The 21,910-nt window shown below is 56.5% G+C and overlaps 1 protein-coding gene across 1 annotated transcript; it reads left to right on the top strand.

Annotated features, from left to right (window-relative positions):
- Positions 1 to 3,677: 3,677 nt before the first annotated feature.
- On the top strand, positions 3,678 to 20,767 carry LOC105464036 (PR/SET domain 12). The gene is made up of 5 exons (XM_011711659.3): positions 3,678 to 3,900; positions 5,644 to 5,834; positions 7,219 to 7,374; positions 17,031 to 17,142; positions 19,058 to 20,767. Exons 1-5 carry the CDS (start codon positions 3,678 to 3,680, stop codon positions 19,468 to 19,470), a joined length of 1,095 nt encoding a protein of 364 aa, XP_011709961.2. The 3' UTR covers positions 19,471 to 20,767.
- The last annotated feature ends 1,143 nt before the right edge of the window (positions 20,768 to 21,910 follow it).

A 21,910-nucleotide genomic window follows, 5' to 3' on the forward strand; every position in this document is an offset into this window, starting at 1 on the left:
GACCCTGGGTGGCTGCCGGGCCCTGAGCCTGTCTTGCCCGCCCCGGCCCGACCAGCCCTCCGGATCGCCCCCTGCTCTTCTCCTCCACTTCCCCTTCAATGTCCCTCCGTGGGGCCGTCAGCCTGCCGCGGCGGCCCTCTCTCCACTCCCGTGGGCTCGGGGGAAGGGGGTACCCGAGCGGCGAGGATGACCTCCGAAGAGCCGCGGCAAATTGATTCGTTCCGCCCGGAGCCGGGGCCGCGTGAATGGGGGCCCGGGCGGCGGCGGCAGCGGCGGCGATGAGGATAAAGATGTTCTGCCTGAAAGGGGGAGGGGGCGCGGAGCGGGAAGCGGGGCCATTCACTCCTGGCCCGGCCCCTCGGGAAGCCTCGCCGAAGAAAGGGGGCCGAGGCCTATTCAAGTCCTACGAGCCGCCCACAATGGACCGATATACTGGGGGCCTCTCTATTAACGCCCATGAATATTAAAGAGATCGCCAAGTGGCGGCCAGCGGGCGAGGGGGGCGACAGTGCCTGCGAGCTCCGGCCCGGCCGAGGGGAGGGGGCTTTTGCGCGAGCAGATTCCGCGCCTGGGCCCCGCGGAAAATGACAAAATGACATGGGTCATCCGCTGGGAAAGCCCGAAATGTTTCCCCTGGAAATCTCCTCCTGGGGAGAGGCAAGCCCAGGGTCTTGCTGCCTATTTCAATGCACCTTGAGACTGGGCGCTACCAACAGGCTCCTTTTTCCCCGGGCGGGGGTCCAGGTGGGTTTGCGGCTAGACCAGAAGCACAAAATGTGAGCGTGGTGGAGGTCTCGGCGCACCAGCTGGGAGGCTGTTCTGGCCTCCGCTTCCGCCCCGCTCCCAGCACTGCTCCCCGGGTTTGAGGGTCCGGAGGAGAGGAACGGGACTCAACTGGCCGCAGTCCGAGCCCGTGGTCACTGCGCCAGCGGAATCCAAGCCTCTGATTCTAAGCCGAGGTTCAGGACCCAAATGCTGCGCCCCAGCACGGAGGATGCACGGACCTGAGGGCTTCCCGCAGTGGGACGTGGCCCTGGAGAGTGCAAAATCCTCGGGATTGTCGTGGGGCAAAGTGATCTTACCTAAAGTGAGACCAAGCAAAGAAACCTCAGTTCACAAAGTCCAACTCAAACCATTGCACAGACAGGGACCCTGAGGCTCAGAGAGGAAAGGGGCAGTCTACGGGACACACAGCACTCCTTATCCTCCTTTGGGTTGCTGGAGGAACTGAGGTCGCTTTCGGGGCTTGGGAGCTGCCGCAGCGCTTGGCTCCTGGCAGCGCTCCCCGACGTCGTCTCCCTCGCTCGCAGCACTTTCTCCTCTCCACCTAGGTCTTCCTAGAAGCCAAGAAGTAGGCGCAGGTGAGGGTTCCCTGCAGGAGCCATCGGACTGCAGACGCCCCCTCAGATTCGAGCTCTGGCCAGGGAGCCGATGTGACCCGCCGGCTGCGTCGGAAAATGAGTGGAGGGTTCGGGGACAGTAACCCACCTCCCTCCTCAGCAGGGCTGCCCTCTGCTGGCGCCCTGCCCAACGGTCCTGCCTTCTGCCAGGTGTTCCTTTCCCTGGGCACCAGCCTCGGGCGGACCCGGGCGCCGGGTCTGAAGGCCAGCTACCGCCGCCTTCCTCCCTTTGCGTGCCAACGGGGACGGGGGATGCCGGAGACTACCGGCAGGAACTGGGGACCAGGGGTCTGGAGTCTGGCCGCCAGGTGTGAGGCCCTCTTAGCCAAGGCGCGTCCGGGTGGTGGAGGGGCCTCTGTGCCAAGAGGCGTTAGGACAGGGTCTAGCTTATGGGAGGTCAGCTCGCTGTCCTTCCACCCAAGTCCTCCGCGCTGCGGAGAAGGTCTGGGGAGTCCACACCGTCCAGCGGAGACTAACCCATGAGCCTGACCCACGCCGAGAGGGTCCCGGCACCTCGGTTAGTGGCATCTGAAATTGTAGCCTTGCGGTGGGAGCCAGAAGTGCGGCAGGTGGGGTGAGCCCCCTCACCCAGCATGTCAGGGCCTGGGGTCCGAGGCTTGAGGCTGACACTGGGGAGCGGCGAAACCTGCAGAAACTGGGGGCTTTCCGCCCGGCTCAGCAGCTCCCTGCTTCAGGAGAGGGGATCGCTGGGCTCCGAGGTGCCTCAAAACCGCCGCAAAGCAAGTCTACTCCTGGGGTGATGGGCAGGAGGAATAGAGGGGAGGAAGGGAAAGAAGAGAGAGGCAGAGGAGAAAGAAAGAACAAGGAGGCAAGAAGGAAGGGGCGCCGCAACGCCACGGGCTTCCCGAGGTTGCAGCTCAGCAAGGAGCCCCAAGGCCGAGTCGCAAGCCGAACCCGCGCTGAGGCCTCTCGCGGAGCTGCCTGCAGTTTCGGAGGGACTTAGCTCTCAGGCACGCCTGCTCCCACCTAGGAACGGTCTCGGGACCCCTTTCAATCCCCCTATATCCAGTAGGAAATTCTTTTCCCAGAGACAGGCTGCTAGTGCGATTCCCGTCCGCCCATCTCGACCCCGGATCTGGCCCCGCAAGAGCCAGAAGCCTGGCCGCCCACGAAGCTGTCTCAGGCCGGGACCAGCCCCAGCCCCGACGACGGCTGCAGCCCCGCCTCGGCAGCCCCGTGAGCCCGCGGAGGAGTTTCGCACCCGACTGCGCACAGGGAGCGAGTTGGTGCGGCCGGAGTTGGTGCGGCCCGTTTGAAGCGAAGCGCCGGCTTCAGCAGCAGAGTCTGAGCAGGGGATCCGCGTGGCAACTGGGGCTGCGCGCGAGCTCGGGGCGACTGTGGTGGCCAGGGGAGTGCAGGGCCGGGGAGGGAAGAGGACGCGGGCCCTGGCCAGGGAGGGAGAGCTGTGCCGGGCTGGGCCGGCCGGCCGGGGCAACAGAGGAAAGGTGAACGCCGGGTTGGGCCAGGCAGGTGAGCGTGGATCCGGCCTGAGGGGAGCGCGGGGCCCGAAGCCAGGCGTCCCCTCTTGTCCAGCCCGTTCCCTGGAGTCCTGGCGAGCCTCGCCGCACCCCCTCCCCTGCTCCGTCCCCTCCTCTCCTCACAGCCGGCTGAGCCTCCCTCCCTGCCTGGCGCTTCCCACGGGGAGAGAAGAAAAAACAGGAGGGGGAAGGAAGGACCAGGAAGGGGAGGGAGGAGTGGAGGGGGACTGTTCAGAGCGGTCCGCGCGCCCCCGCCCCTCGCGCTCTCTCGACGAAGGCTCCTCAAGCCCAGCCGGGTACAACAAGTCTGTCCTCCGACGTCAGGGGGTCATTAATAACCAATTAGGAGGGTCACTGCGGCTCCTATAAAGGCGCTGAGATTTTGCCAAGGGGAAGACGGCCCCGGCCGAGTGTGCGAGAGGCTAGCGCGCGTCTGAGAGCCCCTTGCTGCCGCTTCCCTGCAACCACCCGCCTCTCTCCCACCCCGCACCCCCCGCACCCGCCTCCGCCTCCACCCGCGTCTCTCCACCCTCCGCGCCTCCTTTGCCATCTCCGCAGATTTCACCATCTCTCTTCCTCTCTCCCCCTCGTTCACTTTCCTCCCAGTCGCCCCCTCACCTCCCGCTCCCTCCTGCGTCCTCCTCCTCTCCGTCCTCCCCCTGCTCTGGTTCCTTCTCCATCGCAGCCCTCTCCTCTCGCCCCTTGGGCTCCCCTCTCGCCCGCCCACCTCCCCCGTCGGCCCGGCCGTCCCCCGGCGCCGGGGAGCTCCGGGCCGCCCATGATGGGCTCCGTGCTCCCGGCTGAGGCCCTGGTGCTCAAGACCGGGCTAAAGGCGCCGGGACTGGCGCTGGCCGAGGTCATCACCTCCGACATCCTGCACAGCTTCCTGTACGGCCGCTGGCGCAACGTGCTCGGGGAGCAGCTCTTCGAGGACAAGAGCCACCACGCCAGCCCCAAGACGGCCTTCACCGCCGAGGTGCTGGCGCAGTCCTTCTCCGGCGGTGAGTCAAGCCGTCGGGGCCTGGCGCAATCCCTCCTCCCGGCGACCCCCATTCCCGTCCTGGCGATGCGCGAGACGCGGCTGGGATACCCGGCCTCTCTGCTGCTTGCGCCAACCTGGGCGCTCCCGGCGCTCCGTGCACCTCAGTTTCCCCATGGGCCAAACAAGGACGCGAGCCACCAAGCCGAGGTGGAGCGCGGGGCAGCCCCACAGTCCACACGGCTCAAGGACCGATCCCGGCGACCCCGTCACTCGGCTCCGTCGCCCCCGCCGGCCCCTCCTTTCCCCTCCCGCGCTTGAGCTGGCGGGTTCCTGGCATTTAAAGCCTTACTAGGCGTGTAATAGCAGTTGACTCAAAAAGAAGGGGTTTTAAATTCATTTAGTTAACTTGGGCTTGACCCGCGAAAGTTCCCACTTAAACCAAGAACTTTAAAAGGCAGCCGGGCCCGGGGAGGGGGTTGAGGGAGGGCGGGCGGGGAGAAAAAGCCGCGGGGAGAGCGGGGGAGAGAAAGAGAGCGAGAAAAGTTTCTTTTCTTTAAGATGTCTCAAGTTCTTATTCCTCATTCATCAACCCGCAAACAATATCTTTCCCTGGCTCTGGCATCTCTGCGCGTCGCCCTCTTTTCCCCCTTTACGATTTCTGTTCCTCTCTTAATTTACCGTGAAGACTAATTCCACTTCCATTCACGCTATGTCAACCATCTAATCCCCCCTTTTTGTAAGGGGAATTCCTCGGCCCCTTTTAAACAAGTCCCCTCCGCATTGAGCTACAATTTACTGCTACAGCATTCTTCCAGGGCTAATGAATTTAGAATTAGCAATTTCTTTCGAATGGAACCGAATGAATGCGATCACTTTAACAGCGTGACAAATTGCCGGCCGCGCCGCAATGGACACCGTTTAACCCCCCCTTTCAGCCGGCCCGCTCGCCGGGTATTTTCCCAGGTAGCTTAGAGGGGAACCTTGTAAGACATGGAGGCCGCCTCTGTACGCCTCGCCGCTCCCAGCCCGGCCGCAGAGGCCCGACAGGAGAACCCTCGGGGAGCTGGGGGCCACCGCGGCTCCTCCCCGCCCAGAGAGAAGACATCGGGGCTTGCCTGAGCCCGGGCGCCGCCCTCCCTGGCACCCCATGGCCTGGGAACAGAAAGGGACTCGGGCGCGCCCGAGGTCACACAGCGAGCGCGGAGCCTGGCCAGCTGCTGCCGGTGCTTATTTGGCACCTCCAACACCTGCCAGCCCGAGGTCTGTCCCCAGCGCTGATCACTGGGTCCTCTGCCAGTGCCCGGAGCCTGGACGTACAGTGGGCTCCCGGAACCCGACTAGGCAAAAGAGTCTCCGGTTGGCCTTCACCTCCTTGCAGGACCTGGCCTCAGTTCTCCCGTGCATAAAACCGCTCGGTGCCGTTGGCTCATTAATTCTTAAACTTATCCAGGGCAGAGAGCGGAAGAAGTTGTGAATGCTTTGAGAATTCGCGGAGAGACTAAAAACCCGCTTCTAAAAACGATCCCCAACGCACCACTCGCTTTCCAGGGCACGGAGGGTCCCCAGGTTGCAAACAGAGGAGAGGTGCTTGAGCCTCTGCACATCCGACTGCCCCCAACACCCGGGTGGCTTCTCTGGATTTGGGGCCGACTTGGGTTTGGCCGGTCTGGGCAGGACCGAAGCCGGGGTCCCGGCGGGGAAGGAAGGGCCGGTCCTCAGCTGCCTCGGGCTCTGACCGGTTTTCCTGGCCCTGCCGCCACAGAAGTACAGAAGCTGTCCAGCCTGGTGCTGCCGGCGGAGGTGATCATCGCTCAGAGCTCCATCCCTGGCGAGGGCCTCGGCATCTTCTCCAAGACGTGGATCAAGGCGGGCACCGAGATGGGCCCCTTCACCGGCCGCGTGATCGCCCCGGAGCACGTGGACATCTGCAAGAACAACAATCTCATGTGGGAGGTAAGTGCGCGCGGGCTGGGGCAGAGGGGCGCAGGGATCGGCGAGGGGCGCTGGCCGCGGGTGGGACTGCGGTGTCCGGTGGTCGCCGCTTCCACCAGGCAGGGAGCAGCGGACACTCCCCGCCTGGACACCCCCTGAGCCCAGACTCTAAGCCGCCCCAGCCTGGAGCTCACCCCACCTCTAGGCGCCTCCCAACCCGTGCCGAGAAGGCACGGAAAATCCGACCCTCCTTCCTCGGGACACCCCGGCAGAGCAGGACTGTCGTTGGCTCCACTTGGCAGATGAGGGCACTGAGACCCAAAGCAGTCAGGTGGCTTGCCCAGGGTCCCCATGTGCCCTCCCTCCAGGCTACCTACCAGCTACTTGCATTCTTTCCCTGGCCCCAGAAGCAGCCTGGGAAGCCCCTCAAGGCCAGTCCTGGGCTAGGGGTGAGGTGGGGCTGGAAAGGAGAATGCCTGGTGAAGGCAGAATGACATTCGCGATGACCGTGGCTGAGCTGGCACTGAGTCAGCTTCTGTGTCCCCAGCCTGCAGTCACAGATGACCTCAGCAGCCCATGCCTTACTGTTCCCTTTTTACCGAGGAAAATGGAAGCTCCAAGAGGCTTCCATCCTAGGCCTTTCCACCCATGACAGTGACAGTGCCAGGGAGGGCCACCCCTGTGCTTCCTCCTAACCTTGCAGAATGGGAAACCAGTGTGCCAGACTGGTGCACACCCTTCCTAATCCCATTCCCTCACCCGCTCCCCCACTCCAGGCCCCTCCTGGTGGACCCTGGAGAAGCCCAACTTTATAGAACTAGGGGATGGCCCAGAGGCCTCTCTTGACCTCATCTTCTCCCTCCTCTGGAGGGCTGGGCCACTAACCACATTCTCCAGTTGCTGGGTCAGGAAGTTGGGGTCCAGTATGACCTCCGAGTGGCCTTGGCAGCTTGTGTGAAGGGGTTTAGGCCAAACTGGAGTGCCACAGCGAGCCAGCCTTCCTCCCTGGGCTCCAGGATCCTCCCTCTCTGAGGTCCTGGCTGATGTTCCCAGTGCCATGGGGAGCACCTCTGCATCCCTTGAAATAGCTCAGGGCCACTTTGTCTGAGCAGTGATCCTTGGAGACCGTTTTCTTCTGGGGGTAGGGAGGACGTGGCAACAGGAGTGTATATCATGGTCAGCCCATAGGGCCCTGGAGACTGACCCCCTGTGGGCCACTTCCAACAGGGTAGCCTCAAGCAAGTCCCTGAACCTCTCCAGCCTTCCTTTCCTCAGTGGGAAAATGAAGCTTTATCCACTTCCTGGGGCTGTTGTGAGGATGGAGAGTGTATGTGTGGAAGTGCCTGGAAGATTGTACACATGACATAGCCCTGCCTTACCTGGTCCTCGATCCATCTGTGCCCAGGTGTTCAATGAGGATGGCACGGTGCGCTACTTCATAGATGCCAGCCAGGAGGACCACCGGAGCTGGATGACCTACATCAAGTGTGCACGTAATGAGCAGGAGCAGAACCTAGAGGTGGTCCAGATCGGCACCAGCATCTTCTACAAGGCCATTGAGGTGTGTGCGTGTGCACTGTTGTGTAGGGACCAGCTGGTAAACCCGGTGTGGGGAGGTGTGCAGGGCAGCGATGTCCAGGAACCACAGTGGACAGAGGGGGAGCTGACACTGGCCTCGCTGGCTTTGCTCAGGCCATGGGGCTACAGCAGACAGGTGGTCTCCAGACACCCCGCTCTCCAGGTGTGTGACCTCCATGGGAAGCTTTCTGCTGGAGATCAGAAAGGATAGGGTTCTCAACTTGATGCCATTGGGAATGTCACGAGCATCCCAATAGTGAGGTCCCCGGATGTTGGCTGAGGGTGTCCCGATGTTCAGGGGTCACAGAGACACAGAGAAGCAAGATGGGGAGAGGCAGCCCAGGGAACGAGTTGGGGTGGGAGAGAGGGGGTGTGTCTGCAGCCATTTAGCGGTCTGATGGCCCTCATTCTGCATGCGTGGGCACCAGTGGCTTACGGCTCATGACTCCAGTCTCAGCGATGGCTTCCCGTGTGTCAGGCTTCTCCCAGATGCTGGATATGCGGTACGGTATTTAATCCCCACGCGGCCCCAGGAGGAGGACTCTGTGATTATTTACAGTTTACGGACCAGAAAACCAGATCTCCCTTGGTGGCAGCAGACTTGGGGGTTTTGCAGGCCATCTGGGGAGACTGTTAGCACTAACAGCTGCGCTTCCTGAGCCTTCTCAGAGGAGACAGACAGGGCCAGGAAACAGGCTGAACACGGTGGCTTATGCCTGTAATCCCAGCACTTTGGGAGGCCGAGGTGAGTGAATTACCTGAGGTCAGGAGTTCAAGACCAGCCTGGCCAACATGGTCAGACCTCATCTCTAATAAAAATACAAAAATTAGCAGGGTGTGGTGGCAGGCGCCTGTAATCTCAGCTACTGAGGAGGCTAAGGCATGAGAATTGCTTGCACCAGGAAGGCAGAGGTTGCAGTGAGCCGAGATCACGCCACTGCACTCCAGCCTGGGCGACACAATGAGACTCCATCTCAAAAAAAAAAAAAAAAAAAAGACAGCAGATAAATATCACTTCCTGTGGTGTGGCAGGGATGAGGCCGAGCCAGGAAGGTTCAGAGGGGAATGGAAAGAGGAGGGCTTCCTGGTAAGGCAGTGCTTGGGCAGAGGCAGAAAAGATCCAGGTGTCTGGGCAGTGGCGGAGAGTGCAAACCAAGTAGAGAGGTGGTCACCCGGGCAGGCCCACACTGGGACCCTCCATGGACAGTGTCCTTTGGCAGGAAATCTGGCCCAGGAGTAGAGGGAAGGTGCCCACCTACCCACCAGCTGCTGGGGGTAGACTGATAGCAAGTTTTGTGCAGAGGCAGTCAGGCGCTTCCCACCACACTTCTCTGCTCCCCTTGGGGTGGGGCTGGGGCTTGATGGAGATTTTCCGGTGTTCTGTAGGAGCAGAGAGTGACTGACCTTTAGTCCATGTTCCATTTTCTCCCCAGGACTCAGACCCTGAAGCTCTTTCTAAGACCCCTGGGGGTGCCAGGGCCTAGTAGTTTCTGGGATGGGTTCCTTTGGTTGTTCCTGAATAACAAGGCCCTAGGGACTCTCCCAGAGGTGACAGCAGGGGGACTAGCCCCTGGGTCCCAGCTGAGGGGTGGTGCTTGGAGGAGCAGGAGGTGGAGGATAAAAAAAAAGCTGAGCGGTTCCTGGATTGGGTTTCAAGTGAGGTAAGACGGCCGTGGGGCAGGGTGCAGAGACGACTGAAAGCAGCGCAGGCCCAGGACAGAGGTGGCCCATCTGGCTGGGCCACCGCATCCTAAAATTTGCTTCCAGTGCTGCTGAATCCCACATCTAACAGAATGCACCCTCCCAGATCCTCACCCCACCACCCTGTCACACACATCTTCACCTTCATACCCTCCTTCCCAGCCATCCTGATATAGATGTGATGGAGGGCTCCCACCCATCCCCTCACCAACCCCATACGCACACACATGCCCACACATGTGAACACAAGAGACAGACCAGAAATGCCTACATCATTTTGGCAAGAGGGCTTCAGGCTGAGGCAGATGTGGGGGCCGGAGTCTCATCTCGCTGTGCAGGTCACACTGGCTAGAAGCCAAACAAAGTCAGAAAACATGAATAGACATTCAGACAGAAATTCAGTCCGAGGGCAAGGAGGCTGAAGAATATCTTCAGGGAAGCAACCGAGTTTATAGGATTAAGAAAAATGGTCATCTACATTCGATCAGGAATTTAAATTGAAAAAAGAGGATCAGGCAGAGCATAGTGGCTCAAGCCTGTAATCGCAGCATTTTCAGAGGATGAGGTGGACAAATCACCTGAGGTCAGGAGTGTAAGATCAGCCTGGCCAACATGGTGAAACCCCATCTCTACTAAAAACACAAAAACTAGCCGGGCGTGGTGGCAGGTGCCTATAATCCCAGCTACTCCGGAGCTGGGGCAGGAGAATTGCTTGAACCCAGGAGGCGGAGGTTGTAGTGAGCTATCAGCAGCATCGCACTCCAGCCTGGGTGACAAAGCGAGACTCTGTCTCAACAACAACAACCAAAAAAAGAGGATCAGGACACACACACACACACACACACATGATATAGGTATAGATATGTGATAACATATGTGATACAGACAGATCCACCAGTTTGGCTGTCAATGCTTTTACAGAGTTAGCAAGACTTCTAAGAAGGGACTGTTTGCATGAATGACAAGGAAGCAAAATGCTACCCATTTTACTTTTAAAGTTGGATATACTTTTTGTGGTGGCAGGTTTCTCAAATCATTTTGTCACAATGTCAGATTCCACTTACCAGATAAATTATGTGTCTGGGTGTATGTGGCCACCCTCGAGATGAGGCCGAGGCCCAGAGCTCACGCAGCCCCTGTGGGCTAGATGAGAAGATGCTGCTGTTCCCCAGGCCTCTCCCTGGACAACTTGGGAATCAATCGGCTGTTTATTCTGTGTGTGTGGGTGAGTTAGCCAAGGAGAAGGACCTCTGCTGTGATGTTTTCTTAAACTTTCTGCCACTCAGAACTGCCGCTCATATTTCATAACAGTAACCCATTACTTGCCAAAAATAGTAAGAAACATCTTTATTCAATAAGCAGAATATGCTATTGCTGCTCTAAAACTTTCCATAAGTACAGAATAACAGCCTTCTCAACAGAAACGAAGGCAATAGGGTTTTAGAGCTCAGGCAGTCAGTGGAGGCACCCAAGCAGGGCATGCATCTGGTTGGATCCACTGATGTGACCCCTGGGGAACCTCCCGGCTTACTCCAGTCACAGAATTTACTATAATTTCAGGTGCCTAAAATGACAGTTCTAGAAAGTACCTAGCACATAGCAAATGGCCACTAAATGTTGAAGGATTAAAAGGGTCTTAGCAACTTTTTAATTTTTTTTTTTTTTTTTTTTTTTTGAGATGGAGTCTTACTCTGTCGTCCAGGCTGGAGTGCAGTGGTGCAATCTTGGCTCACTGCAATCTCCACCTCCCAGGTTCAAGCAATTCTCCTGCCTCCCAAGCAGCTGAGATTACAGGCATGCGTCACCATGCCTGGCTAATTTTTGTATTTGTATTTGTATTTTTTTTTTTGAGACACAGTCTGGCTCTGTCGCCCAGGCTGGAGTGCAGTGGCCGGATCTCAGATCACTGCAAGCTCCGCCTCCCGGGTTTACACCATTCTCCTGCCTCAGCCTCCCGAGTAGCTGGGACTACAGGTGCCCGCCACCTCGCCCGGCTAGTTTTTTGTATTTTTTAGTAGAGACGGGGTTTTACCGGGTTAACCAAGATGGTCTCGATTTCCTGACCTTGTGATCCGCCCGTCTTGGCCTCCCAAAGTGCTGGGATTACAGGCTTGAGCCACCGCGCCCCGCCTAATTTTTGTATTTTTAGTAGATTTCACCATGTTGGCCAGGCTGGTCTCGGACTCCTGACCTCAGGTGATCTGCCCACCTCGGCCTCCCAAAGTGCTGGGATTATAGGTGTGAACCACTGCATCTGGCCAACAACTTTTTAAAAAAATAGAATCTGCTAAGCCCTCAGAGTGCTGCTCTCTGTTACTATCCTCATTTTTATCACAGTGAAACTGAAATTTTAGGGAGATTACGGGAAGTTGCTGAGCTGCGATGGGAACCCAGGCCCATCTGAGCCCAGAGCTGGAGCGCTGAGTCACCATAACGTGTGGCCTCCCTGGCCAATATCTATTTGCTGGAACTCTATTAATTGGTGTGTCAGGACATCTGTGGTACAATGGAAATTGATGTTTGTCCAGATGACATTGAGATCCTTTTACACTAGGGCTTCAGAGCCTGTGGAGAAGGGGAGGGTATTTGCAGTCTCCTGGGAGCATGTTCAGTGTCAGGATATGAATTTACAGCAGGAAAACAAACCCCAAATTCTCTCATTTCCAATTTATAATAAAAATTGAGAAAGTGGGGCAGGACAGACCTTCTGGGCTGATAGGGCTCAGAGAAGCACGTTGAGAGGGCATGTCCATTTGTCGAAAGAGACCCAGGCACTGGTATTCCAGAGTTCTGCTGATATGGGTTTTGTGGTACAGGACTCAGTTCCTTTGGGAATTGCTTTGTTTGTTTTGTGTTCTGAGCCTTTTCCTGCTCCCCTAAAAAGTGAATGACCAACTGATCCTGCTTCTCCGAGCCCCAGCAGAGAGCCCCGGCCTGCCAGGCCAGGCCTGAGTCTCAGCAGTAGAGAGTGCTGCCGAGGGCACCTAAAGGGCATGGTGGCTGTTCTTTGTATCCAGGCAGTCAGCGGGTGGGACCCCAGGAGCCTCTGCACAGTGATCCCAGGGTTCCAGGGAAGAAGCTACAGGTTCCTGGGTTTTCTGGGTTTGATAGTAGAAGTTTGTTGATGGCAGATGCCTGGGTGCAGGCAGACACCAGAGGCCTGGGCACTGGGCACAGAAGGGCTGAGAGAGACTCCCAGTTCCCAGCCTCTGGGCAGGTGGGGTTGCTGGCTTCTAGCTGTCTGGAAATATGTGTCATTCTCAATTCCAGCAGGCTCTTTTTTTTTTTTTTTTTCTTTTGAAGACAATCTTGCTCTGTCCCTGAGGCCGGAGTGCTGAGCTCACTACAACCTCCACCTCCTGGGTTCAGGTGATTAAACAATTCTCGTGCCTCAGCCACCTGGATAGATGGGAGTACAGGCACATGCCACCACTCCCGGCTAAATTTTTTGTTTTTTGAGATGGAGTTTCGCTCTCGTTGCCCAGGCTGGAGTGCAGTGGTGCCATCTTGGCTCACCACAACCTCCACCTCCTGGATTCAAGCGATTCTCCTGCTTCAGCCTCCTGAGTAGCTGGGATTACAGGCATGCACCACCACTCCCGGCTAATTTTGTATTTTAAGTAGACACAGGGTTTCTCCATGTTGGTCAGGCTGGTCTCCAACTCCCGACCTCAGGTGATTCGCCGACCTCGGCCTCCCAAAGTGCTGGGATTACAGGCGTGAGCTACCAAGTCTGGCCATTATTATTTTTTTCTTTTTCTTTTCTTTCTTTCTTTCTTCCTTTCTTTTTTTTTTTTTTTTTGAGACAGAGTCTTGCTCTGTCTCCCAGGCTGAAGTGCAATGGTGCCATCTCGGCTCACTGCAACCTCCGCCTCCTGGGTTCAAGAGATTCTCCTGCCTCAGCCTCCTGAGTAGCCGAGACTACAGTTGCAGGCCACCACACGCAGATAATTTTTGTATTTTTAGTAGAGACAGGGTTTCACTATGTTAGCCAGGCTGATCTCAAACTCCTGACCTCGTTATCCACCCGCTTCAGCCTCCCAAAGTGCTGGGATTACAGGTGTGAGTCACTGTGCCCGGCCCCATTTTTGTATTTTTAGTAGAAACAGGGTTTCACCATGTTGGCCAGACTGATCTTGAACCCCTGGCCTCAAGTGATCCACCCACCTCGGCCTCTCAAAATGCTGGGATTACGGGTGAGAGCCACTGCACCCAACCTGTAGGCTCTTCTTAATTGATTTTCTCTTGCTTTTAAAAAATAATGTGTGTGTGTGTGTGTACAGAAGTAATATGTGCTCATTATTTTTTAAAAAGCCAGAGGCATGATGTAGATGGCATCATGCTACTCTCCATGAACCTTAAGTCAGCATTTTAAAATAGTCTCAAAATGGCAAACCCATCTTGTCTTGGGAAAGACAAGCAGCAAACCAGTGACAGTGGCTGGCATCCAGAGTGGCAGAGAATGACTTCTCATTTTATACCACGTTGTATGTTTATACAATTTGGTCCACATGTCTGCATCGCTGTTTTAAGTTTTAAATTCATTAGTAAAATTAATTTTAGTACATTAAAAGCATTCTTAGTAAATAAATGACTCACCCTTATGCTGCAATTGTTGCCATCAGAGTTCTTATTTATTTTATTTATTTATTTTTTGAGATGGAGTTCCACTCTGTTGGCTGGACTGGAGTAGAGTGGCGCGATCTCAGCTCACTGCAACCTTTGCCTCCCGAGTTCAGGCGATTCTCCTGCCTCAGCCTCCTGAGCAGCTGCGATTACAGGCGCACACACCATGCCCGGCTAATTTTTGTATTTTTAGTAGAGAAGGCGTTTCGCCATGTTGGCCAGGCTGGTCTCAAACTCCTGACCTCAAGTGATCTGCCCGCCTCAGCCTCCCAAAGTGCTGGGGTTACAGGCATAAGCCACTGCACCCAGCCGACTGTTATTGTATTTATTTTATATTTAATAGTAGTTGTTTCAATTAAAACTAAAAGGCTGATGTTGGCTTAGTAATTTGATGATCCCCAGGCCTGCAGCCTGGAGGTGGAGTTCCACTGGGGGCTCGCTGAGCCTACCATCTCATCCCACATCTGTCCTGGAGGAGTTGACTTCTCTTCTAGGGGAGATGGGGCTGGGAAGTGGGGGTACCTGCATGGGGCTGGTGTCCTTGGAGCATTCAGGCCCAGGCTGTGTTCTTGCTGGACACTGACGGCAGAACCCTGGTCACCCTGGGCTTCCACCGAACCAGCGGCCTCTGCAACTCTGCTGGCTCAGCGAGCACTCCTGCGGAGAGCTGGACGTGCCAGAAACCGCTGCCAGCTTCTCTGAGAGGTTGGTGGGCTCCAGGAAAACAATCACTGGTGCTTCCATGTCTCGATTATGCAAAGAGCTTTATGCATATGGCTCCGCTGCACCCCAAAAACCACTCAGTGAGGCCATGGCAATGTGAGGAAACAGGCCCCATGAGGTAAGGCAACTTGCCCAAGGTCACTTGCTCAGCAGATGGGGAGCCTAGTGGACCCCAATATGTCTGACTCCAGACTGGGCAGGAACCCTCTGTGGGGCGTCTTCAGCCGTCCGGGGGAGGGTGCTGATTGCTTTGGAAGAACCATGACATCAACGTGTCTGGTTTCATCCAAGACTGGAAGCCAAGGGTTGGGACAATGTTGGAGGTGACTTACAACCAGTCTTAAGAGTTGGGGGGAACTCAGGGACCATGTTCCCTGACCCCCTCATTTGAGGAGCACAGAAAGGCAAAGTGACTTGCCTAAGGTCACACAGGGACCCGATGACAGAGGGCTCATCTGCACTATCTCGTAGACAGATTTCCTTCACAATTAATTTATGTTAAATATTTCAATGCCATCATCCACTTTTCTGGGAGATTCACAAAACCTCTTCCTTCTATCCCGGTGAGGTCTGGAAAAAAAGTAGAATTTTTAAAAGTGTTAAAAAACGAAAAAAAAAAAAAAACCCCAAATCAGAACCTCTTTCTTCTCTGCCCCTTTCCAGCAGGGGCCTCCACCTCTGACCTGCTGGCCTCCTGGACAGTGGCCATGACTATGAATGAGCAGAGAGGTCACCAGGACTCTTGCTGTGGTGCCAGACTGTAATCTGTCCACTTTCTGGGAGGCACCATCTAACCTTCTGTGGCTTCTGGGACTGCACTTGGTGTTTCCACGTTGGCTTCTCATCACTTACCGATCCTAAGGCTCGCCATGATGCCCCGTGAACCATGGGGGCATGAGGAAATGGATGTGGTGACTCTAGGCTGAGTCTCAGGAGGATGGCTGTCGCCTAAGCCCCCTCACATCCTCCTGTTTGCACCCCTTCTCTTTCGACCTCCCCTTCTTCTTCTTTTTTTTATTCTTGAGACAGGCTCTTGCTCTGTCACCCAGGCTGGAGTGGTCACCCAGGCTGGCATGTAGTGGTGTAATCTCAGCTTACTGCAACCTCTGCCTCCTGGGTTCAAGCAGTTCTGCTTCAGCCTCCCAGGTAGCTGGGACTATAGGCATGCGCCACCACGCCTAGCTAATTTTTCTATTTTTTTGTAGAGACAGGGTTTTACTATGTTGCCCAGGCTAGTCTCAAACTCCTGGCCTCAAGTAATCCACCTGCTTCGGCCTCCCAAAGTGCTAGGATTACAGGCATGAGCGACCAGGCCCGACCTCCATGTTCCCTTCTTTTCAAGGGTGAGCAGAGCTTGTTGCAATGGTCTGAGGGTCTTCCAGGCTCTGACCAGAGGAAGGAAGACGTAGTGAACGCCAGAGTTCTGAGTGTGGGCTCTGCAGGCTGAACCAAACAGACACAGAAGCCAATGCGGGATCCTGGCCTGGTTTCAGACACCTCTAGATGGAACCCCACTGATCTTTTGTGCTTCAACTAATAAAGAACCCTCCAGGAAAACAAACCAGCTGTTGCCAGGGGGGTGTCTGGGTTTCTCTGGGCACATCAGATAGTGGCCCCCAGGGGCAGGTGCCAAGGCCAGCACTTCTGGGGTCCATGCCTCGGGACAGTGATAGGCTGTCCCTTCTCTCATACGCCCTGCCTGGCTAGGGCCTGGAGCTTCCCCACTTGGGAGGGGTAACTGGCTTCCATGAGAGGTCTGGCAGGCCCCTTGGGTTGTCCTGGAGCATGTGGTATTTATGGCCAGTGCCACCCCGGGAGCAGGCCCCTTACGCCTCCCTGGATCATCACTGCAAAATCCTCTGACCAACATCCTTTGCCATGAGCCTGAGGCAGGTCCTCCCCGAGAGCAGCAGAGCCCCCAAATCACTTGTGGGGTTCGCTGTCATTGACCTAGGACGTGGTGAACTGGACTCTGTGTAAGACAGTGTACCCCAACGTTTCTTGGGGTGAAGGTGTTCATCCATCCGAATGCTTCTTTTTTAGCATCTGCCATGTGCACGGAGACACTCAGAGCCCTGTGCTTGGTCGGGAAGTACCTGTGATGTGGGGTGTCTATGGAAGCTTTGGATGAGAGATGTTTCCAGAACATTATCCCCGCAGGGTGTAGCCAAGTACCCTAGGGTGCCCCACAGCCCACAATTCTTGGAAACATCCGGCTCAGCCCTGCAGCCCCGGGGGCTGGCTGACTCCAGTTCTCCTGCGTAAGAATTGAAAAGATTTCTAATTTTCCATCTTCCGTTACTTCCGCTTGCTGTCCATTCTGGTGCTGTCAGCTTGGAAGCTCTCCTGTGGCCAAAGCATGGACAGAGATGGCCTGGGCAGGGAGAGAGGGACAGAGGGGTTTGACACCCCAGGGTCTTCCGTGTCTATGCAGCTTGCTGGGACAGCTCAGTGGAAATGGGCCTGTGTGGCTGTCTCAGGGCTGAGACTGGGTCCAGGTCTCCTGACTGTGAAGGGGTGCTCAGAGACCCCCAACTCTAACCTCCCAGCTGCTGCCTCCCTGACCTCCTCTTGCCTCCCTCCCTGCAGATGATCCCGCCCGACCAGGAACTGCTGGTGTGGTACGGAAACTCACATAACACCTTCCTGGGGATCCCTGGTGTGCCTGGGCTAGAGGAGGACCAGAAAAAGAACAAGCATGGTAGGTGTTCTCCATGGGGCCACTGAGACACAGACCCATGGAGAGGGGAGCCCAGGGAGGGGAGAGAGAGAATGAGAGAGGCAGGGAGGTTCCTGACCTCCGGGAACCTCAGTTCAATGTCTGGCAGCATTGAGCAGATAAGACATACAGGTCCAAGGAGGCTGATGCCCCTGGAGCTGCCACATGGGCCAGGCATTTGGCTTCCTGGCCAAAATAGACTGTCTGGGGGGTATGTGGGGGAGACCAGAGAGGCAATGAGGTGTGACAGGAGAAGAAAGGAGCTGGGCAGCAGGAGCCTGGATTGAGTTCTAGTTCTGCCGTGCAATCTTGGAAATGCCCTGTGCCTCAGTTTCCTCATCTGTAAAGGGAAGATCCTAGGCAAGATAATCTCTAAGTTCCCTTCCGTATATTTCCTTGCCCTGTTGCTGATGTCTGGTGCAGGGTCTGGCACAGAGTAGGTGCTCCGTATAAGCCTGTTGAAGGAAGGCAGGACAGACTGTGCCTGTGTATGTGTTGTGGGGATGCTGGCCATCACAGCAGAGACCACTTGCTCAACAACTATTTCTTGCCAAGAACTAGGCTAAACCTTTGGCAGATATCACAGGCCTGAGGTACTGTGGTCGGTGGTCCTTATTTTTGGAGGATGAACCTGAGCTGGTGAGCTACTGTTTATTAAGTCCTTGCTCTGCAGCTGATGTTTTACAAACATTAATTTCTCTAGGCCGGGCATAGTGGCTCATGCCTGTAATCCCAGCACTTTGGGAGGCAGAGACAGGAGGATCATTGAGCCCAGGAGTTCCAGACCAGCCTGGGCAACATAGCAAGACCCCATGTCTACAAAAAATTTAAAAATTAGCCAAGTGTGCTGGCACGAGCCTGTGTTCCCAGCTACCTGGGAGGCTGAGGTGGAAGGATCACTTGAACCTGGGAGGTCGAGGCTGCAGTGAGCTGAGATGGCACCACTGCACTCCAGCCTGTGTGACAGAGCGAGACCCTGTCTCAAAAAAAAAAAAAAAAAAAAACTTTTTGGGCCAGGCGCTGTGGCTCACGCCTGTAATCCCAGTACTTTGGGAGGCCGAGGTGAGCGGATCACGAGGTCAAGAGGTTGAGACCATCCTGGCCAACATGGTGAAACTCTGTCTCTACTAAAAATACAAAAATTAGCTGGGCGTGGTGGCGCACACCTGTAGTCCCAGCTACTCGGGAAGCTGAGGCAGGAGAGTCATTTGAACCCAGGAGGCGGAGGCTGCAGTGAGTGGAGATCGCGCCACTGCACTCCAGCCTGGCGACAGAAGGAGACTCCGTCTCAAAAAAAAAAAAAATCTTTTTTCACTGATCCTTACCAGGCTTACGAGGGCGATGCTAGTAGTACCTCCATTTCAGGAAGGAGAAAACCGAGGCGCAGTTCCGTGGTACAGAGTAGGCACTCAGTAAATGTTTGTGGGATGAGTTAATGAAAGGTTTGGGGGTGGGGGTCATCATAGTTGCTCCCCTTTACGGAAGGCCTTCTCCAATCCAGGCATCTCTCAGGCACTGGCTAAGGCAGGTCGGGTGCTTAGCGCAGAGACCTTCCATAGACGTCTTTTCTCATCCTCTCCCTGCAATCGTACACCCGAAGAGGCAGTGCTAGGTTTCCATTTTACAGATGAGAAAGCTGAGGTTTAGCTAGGCTGAGTCGCTAAGTCTCCGAGGTCTCGCATCGCGATCGTGAGTCCAACTCCTATTGGATCCCCCAGCAGGGGGACCCTTCGCTGTCCCTCCCGTCCGTCTGCCACCGTCCAAGCAGCACCCGCCCTCAGGGTCGGATCCCCCCCGGGAGGGGGGCGCTGGGGGCCCGGGCCGCGGGGCGCCGGTTCTAACGGGGCTGCTCTCTCCCCTTCCTCGTCTCCCTTCTCCCGCCCCGCCCCGCGGCCAGAGGACTTCCACCCGGCGGACTCGGCGGCGGGCCCCGCGGGCCGCATGCGCTGCGTCATCTGCCACCGCGGCTTCAACTCGCGCAGCAACTTGCGCTCGCACATGCGCATCCACACGCTGGACAAGCCCTTCGTGTGTCGCTTCTGCAACCGCCGCTTCAGCCAGTCGTCCACGCTGCGCAACCATGTGCGACTGCATACGGGCGAGCGCCCCTACAAGTGCCAGGTGTGCCAGAGTGCCTACTCGCAGCTGGCCGGCCTGCGCGCCCACCAGAAGAGCGCGCGCCACCGGCCGCCCAGCGCCGCGCTGCAGGCACATTCGCCCGCGCTGCCAGCCCCGCACGCGCACGCGCCCGCTCTCGCCGCCGCCGCCGCCGCCGCCGCCGCGCACCACCTGCCGGCCATGGTGCTGTGAGCGCGCCTGCGCCCTCGCCCGGCCCCGCGCGCTCCCGGGCCCTCGGCAACCAGGCCCCGCAGCGCGACTCGCCCTCCCGCCCCGACCCCCGGCCCGGCGCCCCCGCGGAGCCCCGCGCGCTGGGGGTGCGCCCCAGAGACGGACCCCAGGCACCCCCGCCTCGGCTCGTGTCGCAGATGAGGACGCTGAGGGCGGCGTCCCTTACCCAGGCCACGCAGATGGTGCGGCTACTCGGCCGCCTCCTCTGGGAGGGAGTCCCCCTGCCTGGCCTCGCCCCCGAATCTCCCTCCTGTTGTAGAACCGGGCGCCCAGACCGGCATCCCCCTCGTGGGTCCCGGGAAAGCGAAATTTAGCGCCCTGAGGACCCCTCAGCAGAGGAAGGGGAGTCCCCACCTCCGCCACCGAGAGTCCTGTGCTTCGGAATGAAGGGAGGGCGACCTCCTTGTCCGGGTGCGGCCGGGCGCGGGGCTTGTGGGGGCGCCAACTCCTCTTTTGGCCCCTGGGACTGGTGTCCTGAAGTGTCGGGAGTCTTTACGCAACCTTGACAGGTGCGGGCTACCGGGGTCCATCGGCAGCCGGAAGAGACCCGGAGAGACCTGCATCTTCTGGGCCCTTACCCCCAAACCTGGCTCCTGGGGATGGATGAGGAAGGAGCTCTTTGCAGTGCACCAGGCACGTTGAAAGTGGAGGCACAACGGAAATCCTCTGTAGGACCCCAAGCAAGACCCTGCACCTCTCTGGGCCTCAGTTTCCCCATCTGTAAAATGCGGGAGTTGGACCAATGCCCCCTCCTCTTCAGCTGTGACATCATGCCTTGGAAGGCGAAAGTTCCCCCCAACCCCTTCCAACACACACACCCCAGCGAGAGGAGGGCAAGACTGGAACTGCTGCCCGGGAGGTTAAGGTGGCTTCTGTGGCCAGGAGGCACTTCCGAACTGTGCCCAGTCCCGGGAGTTCCGCCCCGTCTGCCCACACTTCCCTCGGTCCCTGCCCGTTTCCTCAAACTCTGGCCGTGCGCGCCCTCTGGTGTCGCCTCTCACACTTTGCAGTCATTTACCAGGATTCCCGTGGGGCGTTTTGTAAAATAAAGAAACTATAATATTAATGAAAAGTATAAAATGTATAGAGTTTTCAAGACACTGTGTTCTACTTCCAGAAAATGGTCACTTTAACCTTGTAAATATTTATCTAAAATGATATTTACAAAACTGTGATATATTATTATTTGATTGTATATGTACAACTGTAAATACATTTGTACCTCTCTTGTATTCTAAAATAAAAATTACTTGGAACATTTATCATTTAGCATCTGAATGGGTGGACACTTTTATCTGTATGAAGGAAATATAGAAAGTGTCTAGAAGCTGGAAAGGGGCGGGTAAGAGTTGTTCCACTTGCTGGTGTGTACAGGAAAATTTTCTTTGTCACAAGTGGGGTGTCAGATCCCAGTGAGATGGGTTACATTGCAAAGCAGTTGGAAATCTTGAAAGGGGCTGGGCAGATTCTCGTGGTTTCCAGCTGGCTCAAACATCAGTGCCTTACTTTGTAACTTCTCCCAAATATTTACTTTTTTTTTTTTTTTTTTTCATTTTAATGGTCAAGCTGAAGATGTTCAAGCAGCCAGTGGGAATGGGCCAAGATGGCCACCAAGTGCCCTCCCAATGCCTAGACTCTCCAAATGTTCTGGGCACCCATTTCCAGACCCTCTTGAAGAAGACCAGGAAGCAGGAAGGCCTCTAGTTAAAGCCAGAGGGTTTCATGGTTCCTATAGGGCCAGGCTCCCCTCTCCTCTCCAGGAAGGAGGTGTGTGCAGGGGAGTGTGAGTTCACACCTGTGCTCCAGCATACACCAGCTATGAGGGTGCCATCTTCCAACCCGCTCCATGTGTGGCTTCCTGGCATCCCACAGGTACAACTCTGCATCTTCATCCCACACACATGTGCACACATGCACACCTGCAGACACTTGGGAATTCACACTTGGACACACAGACGAGCCCCATTTGGAACTTCAGGGATGTACTCCCAAAGACCCCCATACTTTGAGGGATTTGTCCTGCACCGTGGAAATTGGGGCACAGGCAGGGTTGGACACCTCATGAGTTCACTTGCAGGCCCCATCTGGGGTTCACTCCCTCAGGCCAGTGGGGGAAGTCACCCTTGGTTCTCCTCCCACTGGAACCTCGCTTCTCCTTTGACACTCCACCATTAGGCTCCCATTGCCTCCGGTGGCCCCTGCATTCCCCTCTCCCATGCAGCCCCCACCCAGGCCTCTTGTTCCCTCGACCAAAGTCTATCTGTCCTGAGTCCCCCGAGGGATGCCAAGGGGTGAAGTGGCAGGTGGCTTGTCCTGCTCACATGTTGAGACTCCCAGGAAATAACTCTGGCTTCCTGAAGTAGGGACTTCCAGAGTCAGATACTCAGAGGAGTCAGTGAGG

This window comes from Macaca nemestrina, chromosome 14 (genome assembly GCF_043159975.1).
Source record: "Macaca nemestrina isolate mMacNem1 chromosome 14, mMacNem.hap1, whole genome shotgun sequence".
In the NCBI taxonomy this organism is placed as follows: Eukaryota; Metazoa; Chordata; class Mammalia; order Primates; family Cercopithecidae; genus Macaca; species Macaca nemestrina.